Here is a 12,321-nt window from a genome sequence, read left to right on the forward strand (position 1 = left end):
AGGCTGTTGGAATGGTACCAGGCTGCTGAAAACATTCGATCCAGCTGTGGCAGCTTCCCTGCTTGCAATCACCACAGAGGAGTGATGCATCACACAAAGCTTTAATTCCACTGCGAGAATTCAGGGCAATGCACGGAGAGGGTGTAATTGCTCAGACATCTAGAGTTTAATCCCTTCCCAATTAAATCAACAGAAGATCCTGAATCTGTACAAAGGGTCATCTGGGCACCTACCTGGCAAGCACAGGCCTTACCTATCCCTGTGTTGTGACATTAAAGAAGAAAAACCCGGTAACACTAAAAAGTGAAGAAAAAAAAAAGCCAAACCCCTGTGTTAAAAACTCCGACGAAGTTGCATGGAAACTTAAGTTTTCCCTCATCCCCCAAGCGCATTCCAGAATCCCAGACAAACCCAAAACCTCATTTCTAGCAGAATCTGTCTGTAGTGTGCCCACAGAGACTGTCACCGGTCAGTTTTGGTTTGTTTTTTCTCTCTCTAGAATAAAACACAAATTTCAGCTCTGGTGAGCTTTATTCATTCTCAAGTATTATTTGTTTGATCTTTTTTTATTTTGCAGTCAATTTAGATCGATATTCATTGCTACTCAGAGGAATAAACCAGGACATCAGTCCAAACCCAAAAGAAGCTGGGAGCTTCTTATTTGAATGCATATCTTAGTCCATTTCAGTACTTTCCTTATACAGTACACGCATATGTACCTATTTGAGCTAAAAAGAGTTACTGCAGGACAAATGTATGTTTACTCTGAATGTGTCCATGACCAGGCTGTCTCACACCAGACAGGTGTTTTGGTGAAAGGGTCATTAGCCATTAGAAGGGACTGCCCAGGGAGGTGGTGGAGTCACCATCTCTGGAGGGGTTTAAGAAAAGACTGGACGTGGCACTTAGTGCCACGGTCTAGTTGCCATGGTGGTGTCAGGGCAACGGTTGGACTCGATGATCCCTGAGGGCTCTTCCAACCTCATTGATTCTGGGATTCTGTGATATTCTGAAATTGTCATCTAGCCCTTCACCTAATGCTCTCTTCTCTCATCTCTCTGAAGTTTACTCTTTCAGGCGTACCTTTGCAGTGCTAATCTGTTCTGGAGGTGCTTATATGTACACAAACACTTACAAAAAATAAGTGAGATGGAAAATATTTGCAAGTGAAGACATTGCCTACGGCATACGGAACAAGCTCACTCTGGTATCAGAAACCATCCTACTACCTTAGTGCATGTTTTGGCCCAAATACTCTCAATTTTTTTAGCTGGGCTAATGAGCCAGAGCTGAATGATATGCTGATGCTGGTCCAGAGTTCTGCAGAGACACCAAAACCAGTCTGCAGACAGGTAGACTCTAGACTTGCTCCTATGGAATGTCCCACACAGGTAGAGAAGCCTCATAAGACAACCCCAGTGGACCTTCATGCATCTCCATTCACTTTAAGACACTCTGTAAGCTTGGATCCAAACTACCTTTGCAGTTCCAAATCCTGTCCCATGATCAGACATCATTCTGCTCAATTATTTGGGATCAGTACAAGATACTTCTGTACAGCTTACGCCATTCCCAACTGCCTTTTGACCATCTTTTAACATCACTGCCTCCTGTATTTTCACTTGTCATCCAAAAAGATCTTCCTTCCCTTGCTCAATACTCAGAATTCTCTGCATTTCTCTATAACTGACATTCACTACGCTTGTCAGGTACATTGTCTAAAACTTTTTAAAAATAAAAGCCTGCATGCAAGACAGAGACAGCAAATTATCTCTTTTTTTAAAAATACAACTAAATCAAGGCATTAGAAGACTTTTTCTTCCCCATTTTGCAAAAATAAAGCCCAGACTGGGCTCATCACTTGGCCCTAAATAGTTAATTTATTAACTATTCTCATTTATCAACTTTACTAAGTAGCCTTGATCATAGTTTGAGAACACAGTTCCTTGCTCTTGGTAGCATTTTCTGTGAAAACAACTGCGGCACAAAACATTTTAAAACGAAAAGCTAAAAGAGACCATTTATAAAATGGAAACACTCTTGGAATACAATTAGATTTAAAAACAAATCTTAGCAGAAGAACTAGGAAAAATAGTTTAAAGATAAATGGATTTATATTTTAAAGTTTTACTTCTCATTATATTCTATAATGCATAAAGTCCCCCAGTCGCAAGACAGTGGCTTCACTAACACTAAATTTAAACAGATGTGAAGTATACAATCTACTGTTCTCAAAATAAAGGTGCCCATTTGAATGCAAATTGTTAAAAGTCAGAACTTCTGGCTTTCACGTATTTATAAAGAGAGAGCAGAGTCTTCTGAAGAAAGACAATAGGAAAGAAAACCAAGAAATAAACATCCAGAATATGTTTACGCTCCAACAATCACTAATAAGTTTACTGAAAGAGCATTTTAGAGACAGTAAAAACTAATCTGAATAATTTACCTATGGGTGTTACTTGTGTTCAGTCCCACTACGTAATATTCTGTACTTTGAAGTCACGGTGCAGAGCAGTCAACTTTAAGGTCATTTACTAACCTTATATGTCTGTGCTCCCAGACTGAGCACTGATCTTGGCATTCTTCTCAGCCTTAGCAGAGCTTCTTTCAAATCTAAGATCGCTCTTGCCATGTTCCATATAAAGTTTGTGTTTTAAATACCAAAAACCCACCCTGGTTTGAGGCTTGCAAGAACTTTCTAGGTTGGCTTTGTTTCAAACACAGGAAAACTCCCACCCCCAAGCCCAGCCCAAACCCTTGTAAAAAATATTGCTCCATAAAAGAAGGCATTGCCTGCCGAATCCTTCATTTCTATCGATATTCAGAGATCCAAAGGAAACACAGCATACATTTTACCCTGCCTCTCCACACAGAGCCAGCTTTCCCTGTATCCTGACAATTACTCCTTCGGCACAACAAACCGAAGCCCTATAAAGTGCAGAGTGCTCCTAGGCCAGCTCAGGACTCTCCTGAGTTGTGTTTTCCAGCAGTGACTCAAGGCACAGGTATTTTATCACTACCAAGTCCTAACTTCTAGCATCAGGGTGGCCATAAATGATTTTTACCATGTCATAAAGCCAGAAATCACCCAGATGGAGATGACGTTCCTCTCCTTACAGTACACTAGGGGCACAGATACAGCTATTTGAAGAAGAAGCTGAAGCAATACAAACCCTCTGATTGAGAGACCTGGGATTAACTGAAATGTCCCTATATTCTCCTTTCCTCAGCCACTTTTTCCCTGTTTTTTTTTTCTAGAATTACTGTTCTGGACAAATCATGACCCTTTATTTTCCTGGTTGGCAATTTCAACTTGGCTTACGATGCTTTTACTGGGACAGCACAGTTTTATGGGCAGAGCACCTCACTGGCAGCCAGTGTCCAACTGTCCATCTGGTTTGTATTTGCTCATCACTCCACCTCCCCAGACTTGTGTCCTGGTCCTTCCCATCTACTCCTTAACACGATTAGGGGCATTTCAGAAAAGAGAAGTTTGGTTTGGTGATGTGGCTAAAACAACAGGGTCCTAATGCTGTCTGTGAATGTCTTGGTAACTCACTGGATGACTTTGAGCAAACTGGGAACAAAACAAAGGTCTTGATCCCCACTTCTCCATTTTAACCAGTAGACAATACTCTTGCTCTTACTTTAGATGAAACCTGGTACATCTGCCTCTGCCGCTTATGAATCATATCCAGTTCTACCTAAGAGTGCTTTTCTTTTTCACTCTTCTCCTGTAACGAAAGCATGGTCCTGTAGTAAGGCAGCAACTTACTTTTAGTGTCTCCTGAAATAAAAGAAACAAGGCACGCACACATCCATCTACACACATGTACCTCAGGGATGGAAATCTGTTTCATAGCTTCTATAAGAGTACAATGAAACCAAGTCTTCCTTCTAACAGGATTCTAATTTTCAGGAGTCACAACAATGGGCAACACTGTCATCTCCCATCATTATTAGTTAGAAATATTACTACTATTCTACAATTTCCATCTTGATTAGCAAAAGCAACAAAGCAACAACTTCAACATAAAGAGTAACTTAATCTCAACTAAATTCTGCTAGTATTTATAAGCTCATCTGCCTTTTTTTTCCTTAAATCAGATGATAATCTGCTGTTTGATTTTCAGACGGAGTGGATGGTGGAAAAGCCCTTGTCTGTCTTTTGTTATGGCTTATGGAATATAGTAGTAACTACAATTAGAAGCACCTCCAAGTAAACCTAGCTGTAGAACAGCTTTTACAGCTGGCTGCAGGTATCTCCCTCAAAATATATCCCTCAAATTATATTTACAGTGCACGGCTACTGGAATAAAAATGTATTTGAAAATGTAATGGAGTGAAAATAATTAAATTGAAGATTAAATGGAAAAAGCCAAAAAAACTAGATGATCTTAATGTATCTTGAGAATTTCTCATCTGCATTACCTGAAACAAACATATTATGTAACTCCAAATGGACTCATCTTTCCAAATCCTGAGAGATAAGTTGCTTTGTTTTTTTTGGAAATTTCTTGATATCTGGCAGTTTTCTAAAGTAAGTCAGGATTTAAAAATGGATCCCAAGTCAGGTATTTCCTAAAGGAGGAGACTGTGGATAGGGATGGGTTTTCTGAACACTCCTGCAGAATTTATTAGGATAAACTCCAGATCCTGATTTTGATCTTTAAACACTGCTACAGTTTTTAGGTCAGGCAAAAACGTCTGATGTAAAACATTTCCTTAAGCCATATGACAAATGAAGCACCGCCTCAGCTTTCAACTTGCTTGGCTTTCGGACTGTAATCCCTCAATTCAAAGAACTCTTCACCATCAGCAGCGACGGGAAAGCCATTTCAAAGAGCTTTGACCTCACAGTTTCAGAAGCCAGTTTTCTTTTAAATGTTACTGAAACATATCCTTATACCAACATTAATAAAGCAAAAAACTTATATTTTTTTTGCTACTTTGCATAGCAAAAACTATCTCACATCCTCCCCAAAACATACAACGAATAGATTTTAAAGACAAAAGACCATTGTACTCTTCTAGTATAACTCTATACTCAGAAAATCTCATTCAGTGTTTTCTGCATCAGTGCCCTACATTTTGCCTGAATATAAGCTAGCTTAAAAACAATATGCAGTTTAATCTGAAGAGTTCAAGCAAAGAATTCCTCTCAACCCTACATTAAGCTACATCAATGGCTAATTACCTTCATAAGTACCCTGTTTCTAATCCAATATGGAACACAGTGAAGTATATATGAATTTCTCACTCTATAATCCTATTAGGGACCCACTTTTCCATGAGTAGGTTATTCAGGAAACAAGACAAAAGATCTCATTTTACAGATGAGTATTGCCAGCTGTTGCCCCGTTGTTTCTTTTTTTATGATCCTGACAGTGGAGACGGTGGTTTCTAAGATTAGGTAAATTCAGTCTAAGTTATAAACAGCCAGCTGAACTAGTCAACAAAAGGAAGACATGGCTGCTGGTCAATTGGCACTACTAACCCTCACTAATTGCCAAAATGAACACACGAAGCCATCAAAATACACAGACAATTCCACTATGAGTTATCTTTCCACCTTCCACGCAAGCAAATACGCGACTACTTTTCCTCATGGAAATTCCACTAGCTTAGTCTTCCTAGTCAAAGGTTAAGCATACTGCTTCCTTTTCAGACTTTTTAGGCAAAATAAAGCCCTGGAGAACGCAGGCAGCATGATCAGTTAGAGATCTGTGTGCAGTTGCAGAGCTACAATCTTGGAGTCATGGAAACATGAAGTGTTGCTATGAGGGAATGCAGACAGGATGGGAAGATGAGGAGGAGTTGCCCTTTATGCGAGAGAGCAGCTGGAGTGCATGGAGCTCTGCCTGGGGATGGATGAAGCTGGGCAAGCTAAAGCCCAAACAGAATTGAATCTGGCCAGGGATGTCAAAGACAACGTGAAGGGCTTCTATAAGTACACAGGTGACAAAAGAAAGACTAGGAAAATGTGGGCTCATTGCTTAACGAGACAGGGGACCTGGTTACACAGAACACGGAAAAGGCTGGGGCACTGAACGCCACCTTTGCCTCAGTCTTTACTAGCAAGACCAGCCTTCAGGAATCCCGGGCATCAGAGACCAGGGAGAAAGACTGGAGTAAGGAAGACGTACCCTTGATAGAAGAGGATCAGGTCAGGGAATACTTAAGCAAAATGGACATATGTAAGTCCATGCACCCAGATGGGACGCACACATGAGGGCTGAAGGAGCTGGCTGACGTCATTGCAAGGCCACTCTTGATAATCTTTGAGCAATCACAGCGACTAGCAGAAGAGCGCAAAGACTGGAGGAAAGCAAATGTCACTCCTGTCTTCAAGAAGGAAGACTCAGAGAACTACAGGCTGCTCAGCTTCATCTCAGTCCCTGCGAAGGTGATGGTGCAGCTAATCCTGGAAACCATTTCCAGGCACGTGAAGGACAAGAAACTCCTCAGGAGTAGTCAGCATTGAAAAGTCTGTGATATGTCTAAATGTATTCACTGATACAAGTACAAAAGTCAGGAAGTGTAAGTTGTAAATGCTGTACAATTAAGCCTAGGACATAGAAGAGTTTGTTAAAGCCAAGCTAAAGAAGTAACATCACCTTGTACAACCAACACCCTTGATTCATTCTGACTGCACCGCTTAGTTAAATCCTTCATGGCGTCACTGAAAGACAAACTTTATGTAGCAATCTGTATTCCTCAATATAAGTTGCTTCTAACAAGATTTATCGAGGTCTATGCTTGAGATTGAGCAGCTACATCAACGGGAAAGGTTTACAAAATTTGTTCCTAATGTTGAAACACACTTGGAGAGCTTCTTGGAGCTGCCTCCCTGCATGCCCAGGTCAGAGAAGAATTATATAGCAGCACCTGCATTTTCATGCACCACCTAAGTTCCCCTCGTGTATGTTTTACGTGTAGAAAATGCTACATCAAAATACATAACCGTTTTTCTTTTCACTGCTACTCTCATACTTTATGCAGTTCACAGAAAGAAACTAAACGTGTAGCAGAAGCGATGTTCTTAGTGATTGTAGGCAACCCACCTCACGTCATACAGTAAGTCTGACACACTGAAATACTAACCAGAACCCCAGAAAGCCAGTATTTCTCATGATAGGATTATCCTTCCTCTCCCAGAGTCCACCACTCCCCTCTTTGACCTGAAGCTCTTAATGTTGCAAAACCTGAGTGCACGATGGATTTGACATCTGTCTGGAAAACAGCATCTGAGACTCAAGTACTAACGATTGTTTTTACAGGTGCCAATAGGATGATAGTTCTCGATGCATCTTCACCTTCATATACCCCAAAGCCAGTGACACACAGGTTAATCGATGCCTCAAGATTTAATCAGAAGTGTTGAGAAAGAACTTGCTGTAGTGTGATACAGATAAGCAACAACCTGACTCTGAAGTGGGTAACAGTGCTTCATAGTGATGCAAGGAAATAATACACAAAGGGATAGGAAAGGCAGACAGAATAAGGCAGAGCAAAAAACCATAAAGATCAGTAACTCACCTTTAACTCTGATTAGCTGCAAATATTTAGCCATCGAGAACAGTTTAGCAGTAATCCTTATTTATAAGTGGGAACTGTTACATAGTCTAAGGAAAATAACCTTTCCGGGCTGTAGAGCAGAGAGAAGAGCAACAGAGCACAGGAGTATGTCCCTTCTTCCCTCCTGCCTCTCCTCTGTCCCCATCACCGACAGCTCCCAAGGATGGGCCTCTCCACGGAAAAGTTACCCTGCACTTACTCTTCCTACCCCTTCTGCTCTAGAAGGTAATTTAACACGTCATTGAAAAAAACAGCAAGATTTCTCCTCAGTAGTAGTTACAAAAATGAAGGTTTTCTTGGGTTGGTTTGTTTTTAAACAAGAATAATTGCAATTCAGATTTGTTGAGCTACTTTTTACAGAAACTTATGGGAAAACCAACCAAACACATCATAAAAATGACACCACAAACACAGATGAAGACATATAATGTCTCTAGAATTAAAGGACTATAGTTTTTAGGTCTTGATATAACACAATTAGATTCAGGGCTTTGAATAAAAGAGTTTTAAACAGAAGGTTAAGACAGCATTAAAAAATATATTAGCATGTCAGTAGAGTCTGAGCAGACAGCTCTTTAATAATATTGGACAGGGAATTTAAGGGAAAATACTTCAGAGAAGTAAATGAATATTCTTTCCAGCAGAATGATTTCTTTAAAGAGAAAAATCAAAATTATGCAGGTTTTTTTTGTTTCAAAAGAATCACTTTGAAGGTAAAATATCCCTACCCAAAGCAATTAAGATGAGAAGAAGACAGACGGAGAAAAAGAATACTCCAAGGGCCAAGTATGTAGGACTGAAAGAACTATTCAGTCAAGGTATAATCATCCATTTTCCCCTGAATTATATTTATTTAATACGAACATAAAGGTGTGCAGAAGAGATGAATGGGTTACAGCAGAAGGTAAAATAAAAGCTCTAAAATGTTCTTTGGAAAGCATCACCATTATCAAAGAGAACTGCTTGCTGCAAGTCAAACAGATTCCTGTTTGAATTCAAGATTAAGTTGTGCAGGGCTCTGAGAGCAACTACTAGGAGAAGAGAAATAGAAGATTACAGAAGGAATACTCCTACAACAGTTAGTAGTGCTTGACAGACTCCAGTCTTGGTTTTAACTGTTGTAGATCTCAGCCCTCAAACTTCTCACAGGTAACAAAGGAAGACATTTTAAGTTAAGTTTTACTTTAAGACTACAGTCTTCAACTCTGGTCTTTACTTTGAAGGACAGAAGGAAAACTGAGCTTCTCCTGGCCTCCATCATACGCTTGCCATGAGATAAAAAGCAAAATATAACCACATTTTGCTGTATGAACAGAATTGTTCATAAATCTGTAAATTCTACCAAATACCTGTTCCATCCCTTTGCCCCAAGAGTCAGCTTTATTCATTTATTTGCTTCTATTAGACTATGCATTTACGAATTCTTGCTCAAAACAACTGAAAATCCTAAAGACAATCACAAAGGATCCTTAGTAACCTCAGATTACACAGCATTCCATGGTTCCACTACAAAAATGAGACACCACTTGAACACTTGTTGCATCACAACCCCAGCTCAACAGTTCTGGGGCAGAAACCTGAGATATTTCACAATTTTCAATGCCATTACAGAAAACAAGAACGTATTCTCCTTTAAGTCCTATGTCCTCACCTATCATATACCTTTATAGATAACCTCCGTACTAGCCCTTGGTCATGTATGATGCCCCGACACTAATTTAGAAATAATGCAGAAAGAACAGTAGACTTCCTATTTTATTACCCATCTTCACAAAGCAAACAGATTTCCTCCAAGGCCTCACAAGAGTGAAGAGGACATCTTTTGTCTCAGCTCCTGGTGAGAGGCATCAGATGTTCCTCTAGTCAACCCTTGTTAGGGGCACAGCAAGTTTTTCCAGAGGCTGCATCAAAGGCCTAGCTCTGATGGATGCATAAAATAAGACAGACTGAGAGCAGAGCTTTCAAGAGGAAAAAAGACCAGTGGACTTAAGGAAAACAGGTATTTCAGGTTACCTGTGTGTTTTGAAAAATTGTAGCTGGGAATAAAAATTAAAGATAATGTGGAGAAAATATTATCCTACCTGCCACAGTTCATTGAAGTACCATGCACAGATCAGGGGCTACTTCAGCAACGGAACAGATCCTGTTCCTCCATATTTTACTTTCATTGAGAAGAGATTACTTCAAGTTTATTGCTAACATACCTGTCCTGGCTTCCTTCTGTGATGTGATAGAGACGATTGGCACCTCCATCAGCACAAGCTCTCAGCGCAGCTGCAAGAGAAGAAACAGAACATGAATGTACTGGCAATATAAACCAAAAATGCCACCAGTTACTCCACTACTGACATTTCTGTGTAAACTCAAGCGTTCGTTGCAGCGCCGGGAATAAACTTGAGATCTCATATGGCTTTTAGCTTCCTATACTTGACTGCTTCCCTTGTTTCTCTACATAGACATTTGAACTGGTTTTATCAGACTAGTGCCAATCTTTGACTGTGTCACCGTACTCTCCAAATAGCTTATTTCTGTCTATCCTCACCTACGCCCAGGCAGCTTAAACTACATATTCAAACCATGAAAAGGGTCCATCCCCCACGTATGGGTATGTATTGTCTGAACAAGAGGGAACTTGCACCTTAAACCTATAATCTTCTCACACAGGCAAGAAGTTCACAATGGTGGCCCCACAATGACCTGTGTAAAACTGGGGGGCGAATAGTCAGGCGTGACAACACCTATTTTCTCTTTTTTTTTTTTCCTCTCCTATGACACAAAAATGATGACTCTACTACAGTTCCTACACTGTTCCACAGACTGAATCATCTGATATAAAGCAGGTGGGTTAGGTCTTGGCTTTAAACCTTGAACTATCCAGGTATAAAAGGCACAAAACCACAATAATTTTCAGTGCTGCCACATAACTTGAGGACCACAAAGGGCACGTGCCACTAATTCCAACTGATTTAAACAAGCACAGATATGCTGTTCTCTTTTGATCCCTTTGTTTATATAGACTTAAGTCAGAGAAAGAAGTCTAACGCTATTATTACAAAATCAGATATAAATTGGTATATTTTATTCATAAGCATCCCAATTAATCATCATTTAACTAATACAGTTCTTTCATGAGATTTTTCAACTATGAGAAGCTATTGAAGATGGAAAATGACCATCTGGTCTTAGCAGTCTTTATCAGTTTTGCTCTGAGATGCACAAGTCAGATAAACGCAGCACCAAGATAAAAGGTTCCTCATCCATCTTGATGAATATAAAGATCACAAGACAAGAAGAACAACCTTCTTTGCCCACTGTGTTTGACTGGAAGCTTTTAACTTCTCCTTTCACTTGAGGTTACAACTGAAAGTGGATTAATGGAATTCCTTTCACCTCGGCAAAGCTCTCTCAGGGAGTTGAGCTCACACAGAACTTAGCAATGGCCCACTGCAAGAAGAGTGTGCAATACCTGTCCTTAAATTAGCTGTCCCGTCCATCGGTTTATTTAGCAGATATAAGGCATCTAAGCAAGGCCTAGGACCTAAGCAATTACACAATCTCTTCTCACCCCTTGAGATACAAAAGCAATTAATCAGTTGAGACACTCTTTAGAACCAAAACCGTAAAAAGGCTGCAGAAAAATTATTTTCTAATTTCAAGTATAGAACCTGCCTAAAGGGTGCTTCCCAGGCCAAAGACTGCCCCGTTTTTTTTCCTTCTGAGAACAGTGATTGTTACATCTATCCTCCCATATTTTAAACAAATAAGCGGCTTATGACTTCTGGGAAAAAAAGAAGGGATGAAATACAACAAAAAGAGAGATGAAAGAGTCTATTATCTATCTCAATTACTTTAAGACAGTCAGAGCCTTAACTGTTGTAAAGTATCTCGATGGACTTACCACGAGTGAAGCCTGGCCTAAGATCTCCTCACCTCATCTTATTATTTCAAAACAACACGACCAAAAAACCAAAACAAACTCAGTATTACAAACCAAACCAGTCTTCAATCAGTCTGGTACATGGAAAACTACTGGGATTCTCCCAAAGACCTGAAGGTGCCTAAGGAACAGGTCTACGACACCTGTATGCTGTTCACACGGCGATGGGGCTACTATTTGATATCTCAAATCAAAGTAGTTGCCTTATATAATTGCAATTTAAAGCTGCCCCCCATGTGTTTATTCTTATAAATAAGAATATAATAATTAAAAAAAAAAAACTTCAGCAGCATTGTAAAGTTATTTAGAGAATCTATTTATGAGGTACTGATCCTTTATCAGCAAGTTAATAACTTACACTGGAATGAAGCAAAGCCCCAGGTGCTTTAAGTAACTAGCAGGTAATTAACAGATTGGCTGGAGGCCAGTAAATCATATTATTTCCACAGCTATGAACCAAGCCTTGCTTGATAAAAAGTAATGATCTATATTAGCTGGAAGAACACGTATCATTATCTGAATGTTTAAGGAGATAGTCAGCAATTCTAAGCTTACAATTCAGATGGAAAATGCTCTATGAAAAGACAATAGAGACTGATTTTGTACAGGGCCTTTTATATTAGAGACAAAATTGCTTTACAAACAACAATTTGGCCAAGGTGCACATGGCAACCATATAGGCAAATCTAGCAGTCTCTAGGTGCTTTGCAACAGCTCACACAAAACCTCATTAATTATTTCAGCAGAAACTGAAGGACCTGAACAAGATCAGGGCTTTGTTTTGCTTGGCATCGGGAAAACAGAGA

The 12,321-nt window shown here is 39.8% G+C and overlaps 1 protein-coding gene across 2 annotated transcripts in view; it reads right to left on the reverse strand.

Annotated features, from left to right (window-relative positions):
- The window catches only part of TPK1 (thiamin pyrophosphokinase 1), a 260,228-nt gene that overhangs the window by 150,566 nt on the left and 97,341 nt on the right, over window positions 1-12,321 (reverse strand). The window contains exon 3 of one of the 2 annotated variants that reach the window (XM_068396455.1): window positions 9,783-9,852. In XM_068396455.1, coding sequence (XP_068252556.1) covers window positions 9,783-9,852 — 70 coding nt within the window. Of the gene's footprint in view, window positions 1-9,782; window positions 9,853-12,321 lie in introns of those variants that run through there. The other variant, XM_068396456.1, reaches the window with a different exon arrangement.

The sequence above is a fragment of the Nyctibius grandis genome, chromosome 3, assembly GCF_013368605.1.
Source record: "Nyctibius grandis isolate bNycGra1 chromosome 3, bNycGra1.pri, whole genome shotgun sequence".
Lineage (NCBI taxonomy): Eukaryota > Metazoa > Chordata > Aves > Nyctibiiformes > Nyctibiidae > Nyctibius > Nyctibius grandis.